The following is a 24,403-nucleotide window of genomic DNA, read 5'->3' on the forward strand; positions in this document are numbered from 1 at the left end:
AGATAAATTTAAATGGAAAATCCCTCACAAGGTTGGATGGAAGACTGAATGTCAAGATCTAGCATAGGATTTAGTAATTAAAAAAGGGCAGTTCTGTTAGTTATCCATCCAGTGGGAAGCTGACTGCCAAGCTTTGGGCCAAGGCTTGCCTCATTTTTTTTTTCCTCTAAGCTTCACTAGGGCAGAGATTCTCAAAGTGTGGGCCCAAGACTAGGAGCAACAATATCACCTGGGAACTTGTTAGAAATGTAAATTCTCCAGCCCCAGTTCAAACCCGCTGAATCAGAAACTCTGCAGATGGACCCCAGCAACGTAAGGCTCCCTGGGGATTCTGATGCACCTTTCAGTTTGAGAGCCACGCCATCTTGGATCTGAAGCTCAGTGAATAATACATAGCCAAGTCCAGTGAAAGGACCTACTTTCCCTTATTCTAGTACAACATTTCCTAATGACTCAGCTTCTCTTCAAGGAATTCAACAATTTTGAGGAGTGAAGGTAGCAGCTGTTAGCGAATCAGCTCTGGAGAAATCAGGAAAGCAGCGCATAGTGTAGGCCTGCCCTACAGAGCCATTTCCTTCATCAGGAGTCAGGTTTAAGCAAAGATTTTAAATATTTTAAAGTATTAAAAAAACCACTGTTTCAAAATCATTTTTTCTGGCACATTAGCTCAGAAATCCTAACCAGCTAACTAAATCCTAACAGAAAATATTCTCCCTACTCCAGGGAGTTTCAAAAAGATAAATTTAAATGGGAAAATCCCTCTAATTTTTCAGGTGCATTTAAGAAAAGTGGAATTATTAGATTTTCCCCCTCCATTCTTTAAGAATGGGTTTTATTCTTTTCTGACACTGATCCCTCATCGTTTATAGCCACTCTTCATAACAGATGTCAATATACCACTTCTTTCTTTTTTAAGGCTCTTATTTAATCCTCCTCATTTGAGAGAACACCATTCTTCAAAGGAAATGAAAACATCCAAGACTACCTTAATTCTGCAGCATATAAATCATGCATAATCATCATTCTCTCTCCCACTGCCACCCATACATCCAAGGCTGGTGTCAACATATCTAATATTTTGTAGCCACCTTGGAATTTTATATTACCTCATTTTAGATGCTAGACAGATTAGAGAAGGGCTTGAAAGACTATCCCTTCAAAAAATAACTACTGTTGTGTACACACACACACACACACACACACACACACACACACACTCACTCAGTACTCTGCTATAGGATCAATCCTGAGAAAAGAAACCTAAATAGGAACATTTTAAAATTTTATTCAGATAATTTTTAGTCTAACTGGAAATTTCTCAGATATTCGATTTTCCATGAGGCAGCTGAACCCTCTGGAATATTACCAACCCATACTGTGTTACTCATTTAAACTAAATTCTAAAATGTTCTCATTTCCTACGATGTTAAAAGCTCTAATTATTTTATATTTAATTTTTTAATTGTTATTAACACCAAAAAACTCTTTTGCAAAAATGTGCTTATTGCTGTGATACAATGTTGACAATTTGTATTTTTTACAATGACCTACTTAAAGGGCACAAATAAGTATAGGCATAACTGAGGAAACTGCCATATTCCCAATAAAAATGGGAGCGAGAACCTTTTTTTCACTTGAAATAGAGAAAAGTAAACCATAGGAAATTTGCCCTCATTATAAAACAAAACAAGGCCAATATTCCAGTTACCATATAAAAATCTATATACTGGGGCTTCCCTGGTGACGCAGTGGTTGAGAGTCCGCCTGCCGATGCAGGGGACACAGGTTCGTGCCCCGGTCTGGGAAGATCCCACATGCCGTGGAACGGCTGGGCCCGTGAGCCATGGCCGCTGAGCCTGCGCGTCTGGAGCCTGTGCTCCGCAATAGGAGAGGCCACAACAGTGAAAGCTTCGCGTACCGCAAAAAAAAAAAAAAAAAAAATCTATATACTGTATTTAAAGATCTGCATCTTCAGAAACAAAATCATTTAAATAACAACATACTCCAGTCATGGTATTAACCTGAGCAGCCTCTAACATTTACATTATTCTAGAATTATACTTGTATTTTTTACTCAACAAGACACACTCGTGACATTTTTCAGATTTACAAATAAGTAAAATTGAAAAGAAAAGAAAGGTATACTTTCAGAACAGCTGGAGTTTTTAGCCTTGCCCTCATACGTACACTCTGTTTTCTAATCCCCAGTAATTTGGGATTAGCATCATTTCCCTCAATGTGGGAAGATACCTTCTACTGGGATCCCTCCTCAAGGATACCTTTGAGGTTCTAATTTTCCATTCTCTTCTGTTTGGAAGCTTTCAAGTACTGTTATTCTCCCCACCAGATTCATCCCATTATGTAAGGTGAAAGGAACCCTACACGGCAGAAATGAAAAAAAAGAAATAGTAGAAAACTGCAACTTTAAGAAAACAGCTGCAGAGCAAGCTACTTTGAGTTGTCCTCATGAATGTCCTGGTCATGAGCAAAGTGTGACTGATTCAGAAACATCCACTATTTGGAAAAAATACTACAGGATTAAGTTCTAGTAGCTATCGTCGCGGTTAGATGGGACAAACATTTTCTCCATTGTTTTCCTATTGTACTCATCATTGCCCAGATTATTTCAACTCTATTCAGAGTTGAAAGCTATTTTCTAAGAACTACAGCAAAAATAAAAGAAAGGCAAATTCAACTATTTTTATTTGCTTTTTCAAAACCCATTTTAATAATCTGACACTGAAATGGGTAATTTGGGGAGGGCAACAAGTCAAGGCTTTGGATGGCTGATACTAGAGCTCGCTCCATCTCAACCTGACCAATGGGACTCAGTGGTTTAGCTACTCCAAGTATCCTAGCAACTGTAAGATACAAGATGACAGCCTTTAGTAGACCACATACTTATAAGTTTCCAGCAATAAATAAAATTTTTTTCTGAACGTAAAGATTTTTCAGTATCATTGCATTCTAGAATTTACATTAGCTAAAAGGAAAATGAAAGCTATCTCTGGGTTCCATGGTGATCAGGTGGGAAGTGTTGTTCTTCAAAGCATAATGCTGACAAAAATGACATTCAAAGTTTTGATTTTATAAAAATTTTATCAGGCATGGTTTCATGTTTAGAAACTCTTACACAGCTAAGTTTTCATGGTGGCTTAGGAGACAGTATGCTTTACAGAAGAATGTGAATTATTTATCTCCATCTTTATGGGGACTTCATTTTTAGAACAGTAGACACTGAAAAAGCATACTTTTGTGAAGAGTTTTTTAAAGTACTGATTTTGGTTATTGCACGTGGTATAAATCTGAAGGAATAAAACCTCTGAAATTAAAAATCAAAGTTTGATGTATATAACACTAATGGACTTAGCCCCACCCTCTAATTGATTCATTCATTTCTAGTGAAATTAACACCACCTTCGAGATCAAGTCTGCCCCAGATTGAGCCTTAGAACATTTGGACATTAATTAATTATGCTCGTTAACTTTCATCCAAAGAAAACGATAATCAAAAGCAGTATTCAAGGTGAAAACTACTAAAGATACCCATACTTTAAAAAACATTAAACAACAGGAAAAAAATTTTTCTGTACAACTTCTAAATTCACACAAGAAGGGGATTAATTTGTACTGGTACCACAAAGACGAAATGTGCCAATTGCAATTATGGGAAACATGCCATTAAGTATTAATTTTGTAGGAAAAGACTGAAAGTTCAGCACACAGACATTTTACATTTTCTATGCTATGTTTTATGAATAAAAATGGCTTTATAGTGAATTTCTTCCTATAGAATTGTGAAGGTCTTTAAATTATTTCTCCAGAGCCATCGCAGATAACCTGATTTTGGAAATGCTTCTACATCTTTAAAACTTTCTTGACCCTTAAACTTTTGAGCCTTAAATTTTTATTCAACTATATTTTTATCTGTGATTTAAGTACTACTACTGAGTAACTTAACAGAAGCTGCTGTTTTAATTATGTTAATTATATTAAATTGTATTAACTGTGTAATTGTATAAGTCCTAATGTTCTGATGGAGAAAAGGAAGTCCATATCTTATCCTTTAACTCTCTGAATGCATTTTGCGTGGGGATAGGGGAAAGGGAGCTACTTAGCCACAGTGGGAAGGGATGCCTCTTTTAAGAAAAATATGTATTTTGTAAGTGGCGCTAAAATATTGTTAAATGAGACAGGTCTCTTTACACATTGAAACCACCAGAAACCCAACATTGCAGACAATGAGAACTTTCAAGTTTTCAACTTATCCTGAACAAAATAAGTTGTTCCTTATGGAGAACTTGATTGCCAGTTCTTAAGATGATCATTCTTCCTTTGATTATACTAAGTTTATTTTCCTCCCTTTCTTCTTAACCTTGAATGTGAGAATACTGAGTTGCCTTAAAAATATAAATAAATAACAGTAAAGAGGCACCAGAGAAATGAAAAGAGGGAAAGATAGAGGATTGCCATTGTGTGGAGGAGAGAAAGATTAAAACAAATCTCTCTCTCTAAAAGAACACACAGAGAAATAAGGATTTGGGTAGCACCGTCACATCAGATTCAAGTAGGGAGTGCATGCGAGAAGTCATCACAAAGGCTTGAGATAAAACATTTCTAAAAGCAGAATGGACAAAAGGCGAGTTAATCAACGGGAAGTTTGAGTTTGCTGAGTTACACATCCAATAGCTAGGAGTTATCTTAAAACTAGCCTCCTGGAAATAAGAAAATACTTTTTAACTATTTCAATAAAATATCTGCTGTCATAGAAAAAGTACAATTGACACGATGATACATTATGTGCCTTATTATCACAGCTGACCTTCCCACGGAAAGTTTTTCAGCTGTAAGAGCATAGATCTGGTGCACTGTGAAGCAGTAAAATTGCAAGTCACCATTATTATAACACCCCAAAGCACCCAGTTCACCAAAGTGTAACAGCTCAAACGAGGCTGGACCTACCAAGTTATAACAACTCCTTCCTTACAATGAAAGACTAAGTGGAGCCTAGCAGAAAAAAAGTAACTTCACATCTGGCAAAAATTAACTCCAAAATCAACATTCTGTTTTCTATGGAGCACCTAATGATAAGTACCATATAACTTTATGGTTCAAACATCTTCCCTTAAATTAGGATCTACAAATAACTACCAGAGGATACTCTAGAACCATCTCACACAGATTCTTCTCAGTAGGCTGGGTCTTGAAACTTAGTTCTTTGCCAGTGATGTTCTGTCTGCATAGTGTGCCCTTCCCTCTGCCTCTTTGGGGATAAATTCCTATTTGACTCAAAATCTGATTCAACTACAGTCTTCAATGAAAAGCCTGCTCTTACTTAGCACTAAGTTAGTTCGTAGGATCTTACTGTCTTCATAGCCCTTTGTCTATCACTCTTCAATTGCACTTACTCTTACTTTATTTACCTGTCTCTTACACTACAAGCTCCTGGACGATGTCATCATGGTCATCTTGGTAGCCCCAATAAGACGGAGCACAGTACTCAAGAGAGTTTGGTTGAATAAACCAAACTAGAAGTGGGGTGTTGGGTGTTAGCCTTAGAAAAGTTAAGAGAACAAATGGTGGTCTTCTAATATGTGATGGGTTATCTCATGAAAAAAGAAATAGTCTTATTCACTAGTATTCTAGGTAGCAAAAATTAAAAGGAAGCAGAGATCAGATGCAAGTATCTAAATGAGCAGAGCAGCCCAACTAGGGGACGGTCTTTCCACACACAGAGCAGTGAGCTTGTCACTGGAGGGAAGAGAGCAGGGCCCCTTCACGAACTTATTGGGAACCAAATTCATCAACTTACAAAGCTAAATGTTATATGAACAAGTAAAGCTCCCTTTGGAAATAATAAATGCATATATATATATATATATACGTATATATACACACATATATACACACATATATATCAAAAGAAAATACAATTAAAATTATTGGTCCCTTTACGTCAATGAAACCAAATTTAGTTATTAAAAGGCGTTAAAAGAAACAGACCAACCTCTAACATGTTTCTAGGTTTTAAAAAGATGAGGCATCTTATAAAAGTAAATTTTTAAATCTTTGTTTACTATCTTACAAATATATAAAAGGAAAAGCTTACATTCTTATACAGTCTTTACTATTTATGAAAATTTACTGGATAACTTCATTGTTATTACTAGAATGTATGTTACATTATAATAATTCATGTGAAAGTATGCCATCTCAGGGGGTCCAATCATACACCACTGGACGTTAATTAAACACCTTATGCTATTGAGGATGAAACATCTAACTGGGCACCGAAAGTGTGATTTAAAAGCAGGGAGGGATGCTGTTGCTGTAGAAGCCTTTGGTTTCAAAGGGAAAATTTACTTCTTTACATATTTAGTTTTATATAGCGTGTAAAAATGTATTTTTATAACATTCTTGTGATCAACGAAGTATATGACCATTGTAGAAAATCTCTAAAGTGAAAACCATAGGAAAAATATCCATAATCACATACCCCAGAAATAACTGGTGTTAGCCTTGTATTTTCTTCACATGTGTCTGCACACAAACACACTCGCTTCACACATACACCCTTACACACATACCATATTTTTGCTCTGATGTAATTTAAAGGTATTTTAGAAATACATATTATCATCATTCCATCTATTACATATAGTTCTTAAGTTACATGTAAAATAGAATTTATATATATTTCTGATTAACATGCTTCATAATTTCAGATACAAAATTCTAATTTTTGAGATGCAAAGTAATCTGATTTTAAAAATAAAATACCATCCACTCTATTTCCCTTGATAAGTGCCATAGCATCTATATACTTACTTACCCATACAAACCCAAGACTGCCTTTAATTTGTCAATAGAAGAAAACCATAAAAAACTGTACATGAAGATAAAAGCTTCATTCATGTTCAAAGCTAACAGCAGAATACATTAAGAAGCACATGTATTTATTTTACCTCATTCTCAGATATGTTTTGATAATTATTAAAAGGCATTTTTAATTAGTGAGTGGGTAAACGGAGTATTTTATTCCAGAATTAGAATAATAAATCTCCCTTTTCCAATCATACTGTTTTCCCCACACAAGTATGTTGAAAGGGAAAGAAGAGGGAATGAAGGGGCAAGAATATGCTGTTTCATACATGCATTATGCCACTTTCTGTATCAAAGTACATTTGTGGGTATGCATATCACCCTTAATAGGAGTGTAAGTTTGTCTGGAGCAGAGGACAGGATAGGGTGAAGCTCCCTCATTTGCACAAAGTGCGTTACTTAAAGACAAATATATACCCAACTCCAAAAAGCTTATTTTAGTATTGCATACCATTCTCCAAGAGCTTTCCTGTGATTGCCTTATTTGACACATACAAGAATCCTACAGGATACCATTTCAAAAATAAAATCACCCTTGGAGAGGTGAAGTGACTTGTCCCAGGTCTAATGTATAAGGTAAGTGGTGACGCCAGGACTTAAATCCAGGTGTTCTAGCTCTAAACTTAGTGCTTTTTCAACCACATCACACTTCTGCAATCAACAGGGTACTCAGAATCAGGACTAAAAACAATTACTCATCAATTCATGAAATGCAGGTGTCTTTTTCAGCCCACACTGACACAGTAAAAGTGATTTGATCACTTTGGGTTTAATAAACACTCTTGCTGCTGAGCCATGGGATGAGGATTGGGGTGGGAGAAATTCCCTCTCTTTGCATTTTAAGCTTTTGCTCTTATTTTCTTTTCCCAGTTCCAGTTTATTAATTCTCAAAATGCCTCTCCATTGTGGAAATGTATTTCTCTTAATGAACTGTTTTGATCACATAATGAGGATAATAACTAATAAATATATATATCCTACTCAAAATTTTTGAAGATTTCTTCATATTTCTTCTCATACTTTAGTAATGGCCAGATAGATGTAATATTCCCTTCACTTAAATATATTTTGTCCAGGACCACTGTAACATAACTCCTTTACAGGGTTCAAACCTGTCTCATCAGCAGATACTTGCCTGATTAAAGTATAGAAATTATTTCTATTTCCAATTATTATTTTAATCTTACACTTAACACTCCCTCTCTCTGTCCAAACACCAGTAAAAACCAGTAAACCTCTGTGCTGGGCACTGGCTATACAGCACAAAACTGGTGTATTTGCTCGTGAAGACAATAGACCACTTGAGGACACAGGTAAAGCAAATGCAAATAAATAGGTAAAGAGTAAGAGCTACTATGAAGGAAAATAATCAGTTATGAGTCCCGATATCCTTGATTCCGTTTGAAAGATCAAGAAAGGCAGAAGTCTTTCCTGAGGAGATAATATTTCATATGAGAGCAGAAAGGATGTCATCACCACGTGAAGAGCCGGGATGGGGCTGGAGTAGGTGGAACATTCCTGATGTGGGAGTTTGTTAGGCTGGAAGAAGGGAAAGGCAACTTCTGGGGTTGGGGCAGGGGAGCAGGGGAAGAGTGGTGGCAATGAATTTGCAGAGAGAGCAGGGCCAGGGGCCCTCAGAGCTGTGGGCCACGTTAAAGACCTTGGATTTTATTCCAGGTAAATATAAGACATTGAAAGGGTTTAAGCACAGAGAGGACATGAGCAATGTACAGCTTTGGTTAAATTAACCCAATGCCAATACTGGTCCAGGAAACAGAATCTTTATTAAGAGCTCTAGCTCTGCTGTTAAAGCAGCCAAGTAACGTGGGGCTTCTCTGTAATGTCTTTTGGCCTTTCCCTCAACTGTGGGAGAAAAAGGGAGGGATAACTCTAACCCTCCCAAGCTATAACATTCAAGGATGCTAGTGAATGTTAAGTGCTTTTTTAAAGCTGACATAAAACATTGTATTAGCTTCAGGTGTACGACATAATGATTTGATCTGATATTTGTATACACTGCAAAATGATCACTACAATAAATCTAGCTAGCATCTGTCACCACACAAAGGTACAATCTTTTTTCCTGTGATGAGAACTTTTAAGATTAGCTCTCTTAGCAACTTTCAAATATGCAATACAACAAAACAGACTCTAATCACCATGCTGTACATAACATCCCCATGACTTATTTTATACCTCGAAGTTCATTACTATTGACCCTCTTCACCCATTTCACCCAGCCCCCACAAACCCCCTCCACACTCTGGCAACCACCAATCTGTTCTCTGTATCTATTAGTTTTGCTTTGTTTTGTTTCTTTTTTTTTTTTAGATTCCACATTTAAGTGAGATCATACTTATCTGACTTAATCTTATTCACTTAGAATAATGCCCTCAGGGTCCATCCATGTTGTCAAATGGCAACATTTTCATTCTTTTTTTTTAACAGCTGAGTAGTATTCTATTGCATGTATGTATAAGTGTGTGTGTGTGTGTGTGTGTGTGTGTGTGTGTGTGTGTGTGTGTATCCACATCTTCTTTATCCATTCATCCATTGATGGATACTTAGATTGTCTCCATCTCTTGGCTATAGTAAATAATGCTGCAAAGAACATAAGAGTGCATATATCTTTTCAAATTAGTGTTTGCTTTCTTGAGATAAATACCCATAAGTGCAATTTCTGTCTCATATGATAGTTCCATTTTTTAATTTTTTGAAGACCCTCCACACTGTTTTCCGTAGCAGCTACATGAATTTACATTCCCATTACCAGTGCACAAGGGTTACCTTTTCTCCACATCCTCACCAATACTTGTTACTTCTTGTCTTTTCAATAATTAATAGCCACTTTAATAGATGTGAGGTGATATCTCATTGTAGTTTGATTTGTATATCCCTGATGATTAGTGATGTTGACCATCTTTTCATGTACCTGTTGGCCATGTATATGTTTCATTTAGAAAAATGTCTATTCAGATCTTCTGCCTATTTTTCAGTTGCATTATCCTCTGTTATTGAGTTGTACAAGTTTTTTATATATTTTGGATATTATTTCCTTATCTTATATATGATTTGCAGATATCTTCTCCCACTCATTCAAATCATTGATGGTTTCCTTTACTGTGCAGAGGCTTTTTAGTTTGATGTAGTCCCACTTGTTTATTTTTGCTTTCGTTGACCTTGCCTCAAGTGTTTTTAATGCTGAATACTTGGAATCTTTAAGATTTATCTATAACATGGTGTCCATTTATGTAGCTATAAAATTCCTCACGATCAAACCATAATAGGGCATGCAATTTGCATTCACCATTTTTCACGATAAATGAAAGCATTGTCAGGTAACAAGCTAGAGTCTGAGGGTATTTTCAGTGCTATAAATCTTCTTCTGTAAGTTTAACTGCTTAGAACAATGCTTTTTCTTTTACTACAGTAATAATGCTAACTTACATCTGTACAGCTCCTTGGCTTCTGTATAGCATATTAGTTCTTTAGTGATAGGGACCAGGTACCAGGTGTTTCTTGTCCACTTTCTCTTGACAGTGCCCAGCTTACTCTGATATATAAGGAAGAGCTGTTTACTGAAAGACAACTATTAAATTGGGAGATTGGGAATGACATATACACACTACTATATTTAAAATAGATAACCAACAAGGACCTACCGTATAGCACAGGGAACTCTAATCAATACTCTGTAATGACGACTATGGGAAAAGAATCTAAAACAGAGTGGATATATGTATATGTATAACTGACTCACTTTGCTGTACAGCAGAAACTAATACAACACTGTAAATCAACTACACTCCAATAAAAATTAATTTAAAAAAAAAAGGAAATTCTGACACATGCCACAAGATGGATGAAACTTGCAGACATCATGCCAAGAGAAATAAGCCCGTCACAAAAGAGCAAATACTGTATAATTCAACTTATATGAGGTACTTAGAATAGGCAATTTCATAGAGACAGAAAGTAGAGTGGTGGCTGCCAGGGCCAGGAGGAGAGGGGATGGGGAGTTATTGTTTAACGGGTATAATGTTTCAGTTTGGAAAGATGAGAAGTGTTCTGGAGATGGATGGTCATGATGGCTGCACAATGTGACTGTACTTAATGCCACTGACACGTTTACTTAATAAATAGTTAAAATGGTATAAATTTTATTGTGTATTATTTCACCACAGTAAACATAGCTGCTCTCATTAAAAAAAAAAGACAACTAGTAACTATTAGTTGGAGATGTTATTAAAAAGGAAAGGCACTACATTTAAAAAAAAAACTTCTAGAATATAGTCCTGCTTGTGTCACAGCCATGTCTTAGACCTTGAGTAGTTCCTCACTGCTCAAGCGCGGGGCACTCTCCACAACCTAGAATCCACTTATTCTCACAGATCACTCTCATCCCATCTCCCTCACCAGTCTTCTCTTACCTCTACTGTACCTCCCCACACACAGTTGTTCCCAAGTATGGCATGAAAGCTTTTGTTCTAGCTGTTCTTTTAGTGTGGCATGTCCACTCTTCCCTATGAAATTCAACTTTCAACACGAATACAGTGTACACTGGCAAGGTGAGTGCCATGAGATGATTCAATACTCCCTTTCTGTATTAGAATGGCTATTTCATTCTTGCCCGTTCAGAAAAATCAACTACCAATGAATTGAATCTAAATATCAAAGAAAGCATGGACACTGAAACCTCCTGTAAGGATACTTTAAAAAATCACCCAGATAGTCCAGAATAGAATTACTAAGTTTTAAGATCATTAAAATCATAATGGGACACTCCACTTGCGGCTCTCCAAGTAGCATCTACATATACTCAGGAGTCCATGGAACCAGTGACAAATCCTATTCAATACAATTTATTTATATGGTAGGAAAAAACTCTGAAAGCTTCTTTCACAAAATCCATACATCCCTGTTGATTGGAATAGTCCGTCTCAAATAGGAAGGTCCTACTAGTACAAAGTAGAGACTACCGAATGAGTGACTACAATGAGAAGCCTTTTGTCTGAAAGGCAATTCATCCTTTAGCTGCCAAATACGTACAAAAATAAGCCAAGTAAAATCAGTAGATTTGGTTTAGGACAAGAGAAAATTCTGTTTGCCTCTAAATGTAATCAAACTCTGTTCTTACATATCTTTGGTACGTCACAAGTTTTCTACTTTTTCTCTATTCTAGACTGGATTTTAATACCTCTGCTATGTAATACTTAAAGGTATTAAGTGAACAGGTTCATTTCTGAACACAAGTTATAAAAACAATAAAATATCTTTACAGTACCTTCTAATTAAGACACGTAGATTGAGTTTGTGCAAGTTTTTATATAAATGTGACATTTAAAGAATGCTATCCTCATTTTTAGATGCAGTAATAAGAAGTTGTACTTACTTTCCAATTACTTGTAATGGCCACCCAGGTTACCCCTCAAATGCTTTTGATCTCAGCAACGTAGCTCGAAGAGCAAAATTACATTTCACTTTGAAGTGCAGCTTCCTACTCCTAATTTTACTATTCATGGCAAAGTTCAAGTAAAATTTTTAAATTACATAGCATCTAAGAAAACAAAGCTATTGGGCTAAATTTAGGAAATGAAGGAGAGTCTAGACAACAAAATTTGGTTACCTGGATGGCTAAAGCCTATTATTTATTCAATTAATAACAAAACGGGAAATATAAGCATTCCATGTACTCATTTAGATAACAAAAGTAGTTACCATTTTAAAAGTGTAATAGGTAAATCCCAGCAAAGATAGCTAGAATTCTGTATTCTAACCTCCATTTACTCACCAAATCCAAACTAGGAAATATATTTCACAAGTAAAACAGAGACCCAATCGCAGAGCAGCTGTCCCAGGGAAGTGCTCTCTCCTCCCTTCTCTCTAGCTACGGAGAATAGAGGGCATCCATGGTCTCCTGTGCCCTGGAGACTGAGACAGGAAGTCATTCTCAGCTGGACAACAGCCATCATGGGAACAGTAGCCTCATTTATCACTTCAAAGACACAGCGGTGGGGAAATTAACCCCTCCCTTTGAAGGAAATAAACTTGGTCTACATGGTCTTGAAATGTTCATTAGTCTAAATCCTCAGGTAACAATTGCAGAGGTCGAACCCTAGTTTTTTAAAATAGTTTCTTAGAAAATTCAGATGCTAGATAATTTTAGGGCACTTTCAGCATCAGCCCTATTAAAAAGGCAGTATTTAAACAACTCTAACAACCCAGTGCTGAAAGCTGCTGCTCTTCTTCAGACTGAATCTAGAAGGGCTTTTGGAAGGAGACCCAGAAAATCCAGATTATCCTCCGATCCTTCTCACGTTTCATTTATTCACTAATACCTTACTGACTGCCTATCATGTTCACTGAGTTTCAGGAAAGGAAAATGTTAATGGAACAAAAGTGCAACTTCCTATCCCCTCAAGACCCACCCCCACCAAAACAAACAAACAAAAACACCAACTTAGCAGAGAGACAAGCACCAGATTTCAGTTCTGAAGACCCAAACAGGAATCCCAGTCACACCCATAATTTGAAAAAAGCTGGTCAATGTGGCTGGACCTCAGTCTCATCTTAAAAGTGAGATCATACTACTTAACTTTACAAAAGGATGAAATAGGAATATAAAGCTCCTAGCACATGATAGCCATCCAATAAATGTTGGTTGACTATGAACTTGTAGAAAATACCACTGACCCTCGAACAACATGGGTTTGAACTGTGTGGGTCCACTTACACATGGATATTTTTCAATAGTAAACTCTACAGTGCTACCTTAGTTGTGTCCATGGATACTGAGGAACTGTGGATACAGAGGGCTGACTATAAGTTACAGCAGGATGAACCCCACACGGTTCAAGGCTCAGATGTTTTTAATAATAGGCATTTTCTGTTCTTAACATACCTTACCTTGCGGCCATAATATATAACCCATATCTCATTACCTTTCCTGATTCATTAATAAATGTCTCTAATAAACAAAAGGAAGTACATGTTGACAGTTTCGGGACAAGATCAGTCAGGATTTTATCTCCTAGGTGATAGCCAAACTTCAGTATAAGAGTTACATGATTCCATGCATTATACTATCAATAAGACCTGAGAAGGAAAGGCAGCCATGTCTTGGAGAAGTCAGGGAAGGATTTATGCAAAAGAAGGAAAGTCACAGGCTCTCCTAGCAAAAGGCTGAAACAGATGTTTTGTGTGGAAGCCAACTTGTGGGTCGAGATTTTGAAGCTTTATATTCCGTGATAAAAATTTTTAATTTGACCCCGCAGGCAACAGAGAACCAACAGCATTGGGGCAAATGAGTAGCTAATACTAGCCTCAGAGTTAACTGGATCATAATGTGCTGAAGATATTGAATAGAAGGGAGGAAGGAATGTCAAAGACTAATATTTATGAATTGGAATTGAAGAATAATAAAAAGAAATCAGGAGGTAAAGATATTTTTGGAGACGAAGCAGAGAAGTGATAGTTCTAAATGGAAACATCTTCTTGGCTAGCCAGAGGCACAGAAGAGGCACTTATGTGAAAGGAGATGCTGGCATGACTCTAATCAGGAGAGACAAAAGTGACGTTTTGAGACACAAACAATTCCCCGGATTACAGTATAAAAAATGGCTCTCAGCTCTAGCTGTGCATCAGAATCACTTATGGAGCTTTTAAAATGTGTCCCTGCTTGAGGCTTCATCTCAGAGGCTCTGATTATAGCCAGGATTGAGAATCACCAGAGCAGAGAAAGAACTGAGGGCAAAAACTGAGCCTCAGGGAACTCCCAGGGCAAAGGTCAGAAAAGGAGGTCGAAAAGGAAGCAAATTTTACAGAAGTAGAAGGAAAGCCAGGAAAATATGGCAGAATCCAAGGGAAGAGGAAATTTCCGGAAAGAACAGGTGGCAAAAACAGTAGCAACTGCTGTATAAGAGGTCAACAGTGATGCATCTAAAGCAATGCCTGGCTCCTGGGAGGCACTCAGTAGATATGCAGTGAATGAATGAGTGCTGAGAAAATGGTCTCCTCCCTCTGCAGTTCAGACGCTCTTACAGCTTAGGAATTCTACACTGGACCAGCAACATTATGGGGCAGACGGTCTTCACGGGGTTGAACTGGATTGAATAACTAGACTTGGGGTTCAACTTCCCACTTCCTAGACTCTATTTTGAACATAATCAAAAACTGGCCTTCAGGCAAAGAAAAAAATGTAACAGCTTTCAAAGCAGAAAAAAGATTCAATCATTCATTCATTCATTCAGCCTACCAGCCAGCCAGCCAGCCAGCCAGTCAGATATCTATATACATCCATTCTTCAACATCCATTTACTCCAGGGAATGAAGATAGCACTTCAAAACTTAATCTCCAAGCCACATGATTTGCATTAATTTGCATATAATTTTAATCTATTTCAAAACTGTAGCAAAGCCCATTTAACATGCATTTTTTTGAATTACTTGGAATTCCTTTTGACAGATTTTCAAGCAAAAGCATATTTTTATTGTGATCAGATTATTTCTTGCCTAATATCTAAGTTCTTCCACATGTCTCAACTTCACTAGAATTGAGTTTTGTTATCCTAAAAATGTCAGACTAATGGGTACTTTTAAAATTATCACATTAATGTTCTTAATGCAAATTTTAGCTTTGAAGTCATTCATTAACAAAAGAGAAGGCCAGATCTCTTTAACGAAGCATGAACTATCTTCCTGCTTCTATTAACTATCACTGCCATTTCTACAAAAGTTTTAAAGGAAACCGATTAAATTAATATTTCCATGAAATACATGAATAGATCCTTACCTCTGTCTTCGCTTTTTTCTCCATTATAAGAAGTTCCCTAAGTATTGTAATTTCACACATTTCTATCACTATACTGATTTGCAAAATCCTGTAAACCTGTAAATGGGCATGATGTTGCCAATGCTGGATTGCTAACGTTACTTCCATACACAGTATTTCAACAACTATGACTATGGATCATTCTTAGTTCAGATTTTACACAAGTAATGAGCATTATTTTTTTCTTGGTTTTATGTTTTTTTTTTTTTTTACATGAGCTCAATCACTAGAAAACTCGATGAGCTTCACATTATAAGACAATAACTGAAAGGTATGGGAATAGAACTTTCAAGAAAAGCCAAAATGAAAGACATCTTAATTTTTATATCAACACATTTTCTCACATTATATGTGGAAACAGGCTGAGGAATAAAGAAAAATCTTTATTCCAAGGGAAAGACAATACTATGTATCAATATTTTAACATTTTTTTTTAAATAGCACAGCCATAACAGGTAACCCTTTAAGTAAATTAGGTAGTCCCTAGGTATGTAAAAATAAGAAATCAATTTTTGCCCTTAGGAGCTCACTGGCCAATGAATGGAATGGAATTACTCCAATTTGATAGCTTATAATCTCTACCTCTGCCAGCTGCTGGAGAAGAGTGGCTGCAGTTGGACCTACGCTAAATCTAAAGTTCACATGGAATATTAAGTCCCAAAGAAGACCTATACCTCTACTCCATTATAAAAGCCAAAGCCGGTAACACTAGTTAGGGAGGTATGACTACTGCTAGTAATCTCAGCCTCAAGGCCGAATAGGTATCAGGAGCAAGAAGCATCAGCTCTTTTTACTCCCAACCTCTACAATATCCTTCAGAGCTACAGTCAAACTATAAACATAATTTCAGAGGTTCCCCTTCCCTCCACCTTATCCCCAAAATTAAACTTCTTATTTGACTTATCCTATCTGAAATTGCTCACGGGCCCAGCTGCTCCGCAGCACGCGGGATCCTCCCGGACCGGGGCACGAACCCGTGTCCCCTGCATCGGCAGGCGGACTCTCAACCACTGCGCCACCAGGGAAGCCCTGAAATTGCTTTTAAAATGGCTATGAAACAAAGTGGAGTCACTTTAGGCACTTCAGTACAACAGGAGGGAGTCTAAAGGGGAAGCTGACCCTATAGCTTGACTGTGCAGCCAATCTCATGCTAAGATACACAAGATACTGTGAAAGGAGTGATTCAACAACAAACACAAGTGGAAAACCACACAGAGCAAGAGTTATGAATGCACGCAAATGGTAGCTACCAACTACCACATCCCTGAGAGCTGCATTCCTGTAACCTAACCTGGCTGAGGATAAGGTGGAGTCAAGGCCTTTTTCAAATGTATGATTGAAGGGCTTCCCTGGTGGCGCAGTGGTTGAGAGTCCGCCTGCCGATGCAGGGGACACGGGTTCGTGCCCCGGTCTGGGAAGATCCCACATGCCACGGAGCGTTTGGGCCCGTGAGCCATGGCCGCTGAGCCTGCGCGTCTGGAGCCTATGCCCCGCAACGGGAGAGGCCACAACAGTGAGAGGCCCGCGTATGGCAAAAAAAAAAAAAAAAAATGTATGGTTGAAGTTCCTATCAGCTTCAGCGGGTTACTGTCAGGAAACTATATGGGAGTATGGAATTTAGGATTTCGGCTATACTTGATACTTGACTCACACGTGGTTGTCTCTTCAACTTCAGATTCTCAGACGAGAATAAAATTTTCTCTGCCTGGCTCTCACCAGAAATTCTGCTGCCACCCACATAACAAAAGAGCCGGCAAAGTTGCAACCTAATCACATTAATGACTGACAAGGCTTCTACATAAAAAGTCAACTGTGCCAAAACCATACCTTTAAGGCCTAAATATGTTTGATCCCAGATACTGCAAGCACGGTTCCTATTTGCCTCAGTCCAGCAGACTGTCCACAGAATTGTTCCAAGGTATGCCAAATTTGCCTCTCTCCTCCCACCATGTACCCCCAGAGGGCCACACTTTCTCCTCCTCGATATGCTGAATTGTCCCTGGGAGCAGTCTATAGTTAATCAGCTACTCAGTGGCCCAAACTCCTTCAGATAATGAGTAAGAAAACTGAAGAGCAAACCAAGTGCTTTCAAGCTTAAGAGACTGACCATACAAACAGATAATGGCGGGTCATATGTAGCAACACAACTCTAACCCACAAACTCTGCCGTTACCACCCTCAAACAGTCAGACAGTGGCTCCCAGCTTCCCTATTTTTTTTTTTTTTTTTTTGCCTCTGCTTCCAACTCAGGACCAACCAGAGGAAGCCAAATATGCTTCCAAATCTATCAAATTCGATGTCTCACTTCCATTTAGCCTGTCTCCAGCTTCACCATGCCAACAAGCCCCAGTCAGAGCATATCTAAAACTTCCTTCCGTTGTAAGGCTTTCCCACTCCCCTGCCCAACCTGGAGTCTCTGCCAAACGGAAGTCACGGTGGCGGATTCCTTGCTGTGGCAAAATCCCCGAATAAACCGCCTCTGCGCATTCTCATCTGGGTGGTCTTCATGTACTTCCACACGCTCAAAAGCTGAATGCTGGAATGTTCATTACCTTAGTGTTAAAAGTCTTAGATTTGGAAACTAAAAAAATAAATACAGTGTTTACATAATTTCAAAGCAAATGGGAAGTGAGAACTAGAAAGGGGAGCCGTTGGCATGTCTAGATTCTAGACCAGTCATTACCATTAACTTAGATTCTTAGGAAAAGCTGACCCCTCTCTGGCCTCATTTTCATTATTTGTAAAATGAAGTGGGAAAAAGGCTGAGTGAGGACTGCCTTCTTGTGGCTCTGATTTTCTGGATGTGTCAGTCTGGAAGCCTATGACGCACTCAAATAAGGACGATTCAAGATGAGTTGAATATAGGGGGGTATGTACATAGGTGTGGGCAGGTATAGGAAAACCACGAGATGGCAGGCAGTACTCCTGGGTTTGTAATGGCTATTAGCATGCCTGAGCTTGAAGCAGCAAGAGGAAAGCGTCCCCAGAGCTAGGAAGGAGAGTGCTGGGGGAAGAGCCAGCTTAGCATGTGCGTGATCTGTGGTAGAGGGACACGGCCAGCCTGAGGGAACCCTGCAGAAGGGAGCAAAGGGAAAATAACTTCCCTCTCCTCCTCTTTTTCATCTTTCTGGGTTTCCGCATTAGCCAAATGCAAGTGGAAACTGGACGACACGACACGGGATCCAGAGAGCTCGGTCGCCCTGTGCAAACAGCAGAGTGGAAAAGGGTGGAGAGAGGGTCCGGAGGAGAAAAGGAAAGGCATCTGATGGACAAACTGTGATTCCTTGACATTGTACACTGCTTTGGCTCAGATTTGTACAGACATGTTCTTATCAAAATGCCCATCCCTAACTTCTTTCCTCCTCGTTTTCATTTTCATTATTTCTTCTTTTTAATTCTTGCTACCCCCTGTAGTTCTACATTTTTTTTTCTGACATCAGTAAGGAAATAAGTATCAGTGACAATAAGAACACAACTTCTCAACAAGCAGCCACAAGCATCTCAATGAGCAGCATCTCCTGGCTTGTACTACGTTTATCACGTATTAATTATATTTATGTATGTAGCTACCAGACTGTAAGGTCCATGAAGGCAGAGTTGTTATCTCTTATCTCTGTATCTACCGTGGCACATGTTTTATATAAATGATAAACATTTAAAAAATAAAATAGTGATATTCCCCAATAGTTCAATAGTTCCCAAACATTACACCATAATACATATCCTTTATTTGTTTTACTTTTCACAAACTCCTGAATCTTTATACTGATGATCAATCGGCTAACATAAGAGCATAAGATAACAAGTGTCCTACAGCAAATCTGTAGAGCACATATCATTCTGTTTCACCAGAACAGAGATAAATATAAAACTACAGGAAAAACTGGCTACGGTGAAAAAGAAACAACCCAAAAAGGGGCCAAAATTTTGAAATTTGGTAACGGCCATTCCTTCAGAAGGAGATGAGGATTCCAAAAGCAATGCAGAAAGAGAATGAATGAAGCTGATGAGAAGAGTTTATATGCAGTTAATTAATATTTTTGCCTTAAAAATGAAGAAAGTTGGTACTTGCAAAGGACAATTCAAATGGCAGCTCCATTGTGGAACAGTGATTTTTGAAAAGGTAACCCAAGGGCTTAAATATTTTGTTCTCAATTGAGAAAGTCAGTGTAAAAAAAATACGTTCCACAGTACACAGCATGAGACAACTTTTAATGAACTAAATCTGTTTTCCTCATTTCTTCTCACCATTTACTCAGTACCATCACTGAAAGGTAGGGGGGTGTTGTACTCAACCCCAACTACCTGGGAGAAAGTTGTATAATTTAAGAAAGATACTTATTATCCAGATAGAAAGGAAAGTGCATTGAAATAAATTTATTACCTGATCTGAACGTTCAAGTCCACTTGTATACTCTCATATTTGGCTTCCCCATACTAACCGATAACTGCTAAAATAAGGCTAGAGGGAAACCAAACGTATTTAAGTACTTAAAAAAAACTTCAAATATACTGAGATTTATAAACCCATTGTGAATACGGGACAGAGTTCCCACATACCCTATACCCAGTTTCCAGTTATTAGCAGCTTGCATTAGTATGGTACCTTTGTCAAAATTAATTAACCCATACTGACATAATATTGTTATTATCTACAGCCCACACTTTATTTATGTTTCCTTATTTTTCACCTAATGTCTTATTCTGTTCCAAGATCCCATCCAGGATTACATTTTGTTTTCATGTTTTCCTAGGCTCATCTTAGCTATTACAGGTTCTCAGGCTTTCCTTGGTTTTGATTTGAGGAATATCAGTCAAATGTTTTACATAATGTCCCTTATATTGGATTCATCTGCAGTATCCCTTATGATTAGACTGGGTTTATGGGCTTTGGGGAAGAAGATGACAGAAGTAAAGTGCTGTCCTCATCACATCACATGGAGTGTCAAAACCAGCAACATGACTTATCACTGCCATGTAAATCATGACCACCTGGTTGAAGTGGTATCTGTCAGTTTTCTCCACTCCAGAAGGAAGTCCCTACGTACAACTCAAACTTAAGGAGTATGGACCTATACTTCACCTCCTTGACGGCACAGTATCTTCATAAATTATTTGGAGTTCTTCTGCATAGATTGTACTTCTCCCCATTTATGTAATCACTAATTCATTTATATCAGTATAGACTCATTGATTTTTTTTTTTTTTTTTACTGTGAGTTCTATTCCCAAAGCATACTTTTATATGGTTGCTCAAATTGTTCCAGCTTTGGCCACTGGGAATCTTTCATTTGGTCCCTGGGTCCAGCTGACATACTCCTATCATTGTGGAATTTTTTAAGCACTAAAACAAAACTTTCTTTCTAGCACTAGGAGATGCTCTAGGCTCATCTTGTACATTATCACTTCTGGGCTTAACATCAGTCATTTCTCTAAAACCCCTGCTTCCTCTTATTCAAATGTGGTATTAGAATATTTGAGTGTTAAGTGTTAAGTAATATATGATTGTTTCTCTAAAACCCCTGCTTCCTCTTATTCAAATGCGGTATTAGAATATTTGAGTGTTAAGTGTTAAGTAATATATGATTATTGCTACTGGGTTGTTGATGTTGCTTCTGGGCACTCAGATTCCAGAGCAAGGAAATATATGTATGTACCTACTAACCAATAATATGTACATATATATAAAATGTATATCTACATGCCTATATGTATGAATACATATAAGTGTGTGTATATACATCTACTTCCATCTATCAATATATCTATATTCAGCTAAACATGAGTTCAGTACTGACTAGAGTCTCCAGCTCTAATCCATTACCACATGGATCATTCTAGCCTCCTCTCTTGCTTGTCTATAACCTCCCACTCTGGGTTATTTAATTTTAACACCTCCTAAAATGCACTTCAGCATATTCTCTCCACAGGTAGCAAGAGTTTTAAATAATGATCTTCCAATTGACAGTTCAATCCACATATATAATACATTGGTTCTAAATTATATCAAGGTATTAACAGCATGAGATACTAACAAAGACTTCCTTTCTCATTATGAATCCTACCTAGCCTAAGCTAGCACAAGCAGGGATCTTAGCTGAGGCTGAAATGTTCAACCTTCACTTGATATTTCTCTTGGGGCAAGTTATAATTGGATGTCACACCTATTAACTCAACTTCATTCTGATAATCATTTAATAATTTTCCTCATATTTCTTTTTACAACTGCATTTTTTTTTTTTTTTTTGCAGTACGCAAAATAGGGCCTCTCACTGTTGTGGTCTCTCCCATCGCGGAGCACAGGCTCCAATGCGATGCGCAGGCTCAGCGGCCATGGCTCACGGGCCCAGCCGCTCTGCGGCATGTGGGATCTTCCCAGACCGAGGCACGAACCCGTGTCCCCCTGCATCGGCAGGTGGACTCTCTACCACTGCCCCATCAGGGAAGCCCTACAACTGCATTTTGAATAGCATTAATATACGTAATGATAACATTTTGAGACACATGAACTACTTAAGTTTGTAATTACTGTATGATCATCCCACTGGAATCACTGAAACTACACTGCACATCCAGATCAACATAAAAACAATACTTTACTATATTCTAGATATCTAAAAAGCTCAATGTTTCTATAAACCTTATTTTGAAAAGAAACAAAGAGTGTGCATTAACACCATATATTCAAAATGAAAAATCAGGGTGAATAATTAATATCTACTTTAATTTGTACTCATAAGCTGATTAAACCAACATTTCCACCTATTCCTGAGAGAACTGAGGATTATAGGTAAAAAAATAAATAGTACTCCCAAGGTCACGCATTTCTTAAATGAAAGTTAGGCCATAAATCCAATTCCTTTTACACCAAATTCTCTTATTAAGGCAAGAACAACTAGTTTATATTTATTACTATACTTTTTGGATTCATAATCATTTGAAAGCTTTTGCTAAGTCTGTCCACAATCTGTCCAAGAAGATGATAAATGTTAATGCAGATGCATATATGTCTGGTGAAATTATTCTCAGCAATAGGAAGTTTATGCCATTAGAATATACCTATACTGATCAATAAAAAGAGAGAATTTTGGAGTATACCTTTACAAGTCAACTTCACCTTTTAAAAAAATACTCCTGGTACACTTTAGCTCCAAACAAGATTAAGTAACAGGGACTAGATATTTAATCTCCTTGCCTGAAACAATTGGGGGAAAAAAGCAGACAAAATAAACAAAACAACAGTTTGCAGCATGCTCATCAGGCAACAAAAGATACCCGAGACACAATAAACAAACATGCTGAACCCCACAATTGCTTCAGCTCACTGCCCTAATAAATAGAGTTTCCCAGGCCATCGATCAGGGAGATGCATCCAGTGTGAACTCCAGCAGACCTCCTGTGCTTAGAAGATGGAGCTAGGAGTCTAAGGTAGAGTTCACAGGAAAGAGGAGAGAGCTGAACAAAAAGAAATAACTCCAGAGATTTGCAGAAGGTCTCCCTCAGATATTCAGCTGAGTATTGATCTGCACATGTCTATTAGGAAACAACCTGGAAGGATTAGAAATAACACAGCCAGCCCACACACAAGGCCAAACCAATGCTCTTCCCAGCAGGCACACTGAAATACCTCAAAATAGGGTCTATTACACAGAAGGCTCATGGCTCAGAAGTGGGGAATAGTTAGACCAAGATTGAGCACAGCTAACAAATTTTACAACTATTACCTAAAAGGATTAAACTGTTTCCAAGAAATGTAACTGTGTGCCAGAACCATGATCAAGAGTATGTACAGGAATAAAAATAATATCCAGCATTCAACAAGGTAGACCTACATCTGGCATTCAATAAAAAATTACATTCAATAAAATATCACTTAAAAGCTAGACTCTGATAAGTTAATGACAAAAAGAAAACTATAAAGCTTAAAGCCACCACTAAAATAAGAGTAATAGCAATGAACCAAGAAAGTAAATACAATAGAATCATAAAGTTACTTAATTAATGCAAAAGAAAGCAGAAAAAACAGAAAAATGGAACCCAAGTAATAAGATAATAGATTTAAGTCTAAACATATGAATAATCACATAGAATACAAATGGTCTAAATACTCTAGTTAAAAGGAAGATATTGTCAAAATAGATTTTAAAAGTTAAAACTCATGTACATGCTGCCTATGCGAAATTCAGTTAACTATAAATACACAGATGGACTAAAAGATGGAAAAAAAATTACCATGCCAACAGTAATCAAAAGACAGCTAGAGTGGCAACATTAAATCAGATGAAGTAGATTTCAGAGCAAAGAAATATTGCCAAAGATAAGATCATTTCATAATGATACACCTAACAACAGATCTTCACAAGTAATAAAGGAAAAACTGATAAACTAGAAGAATAGACAAACCCACAATTAGTCACAAATTTCAGTACCCCTCTGTTAATATTTTATATAACAAATTTAAAATCATCAAAAAAACCCTAACATCCTTTCCTGATAGTACACTTAAAAAAACACTATCAACCAATTATATCTAACTGATATCTACAAAACAATTTGTCCAACAGCCAAATACACATTCTCTTCAAGTACACCCAATACATTTATCAAGATAGATTATGTTCTTGGTCTTAAAACAAGTCCCTAAATTGAAAACTTTCAAGTCATATAAAATATGTTCTCTTACAAGAATGGA

The 24,403-nt window shown here is 37.4% G+C and overlaps 1 protein-coding gene across 2 annotated transcripts in view; it reads right to left on the reverse strand.

The window, feature by feature from the left end:
• PARD3B (par-3 family cell polarity regulator beta) overlaps window positions 1–24,403 on the reverse strand; it is a 1,051,931-nt gene that overhangs the window by 785,813 nt on the left and 241,715 nt on the right. The window contains exon 3 of one of the 2 annotated variants that reach the window (XM_032637435.1): window positions 18,120–18,248. The exons of the other annotated variant lie outside the window; for it this stretch is intronic. Coding sequence (XP_032493326.1) covers window positions 18,120–18,248 — 129 coding nt within the window. The remainder of the gene's footprint in view (window positions 1–18,119; window positions 18,249–24,403) is intronic. 2 annotated transcript variants of the gene reach the window in all.

The sequence above is a fragment of the Phocoena sinus genome, chromosome 7 (genome assembly GCF_008692025.1).
Source record: "Phocoena sinus isolate mPhoSin1 chromosome 7, mPhoSin1.pri, whole genome shotgun sequence".
Taxonomy (NCBI): domain Eukaryota; kingdom Metazoa; phylum Chordata; class Mammalia; order Artiodactyla; family Phocoenidae; genus Phocoena; species Phocoena sinus.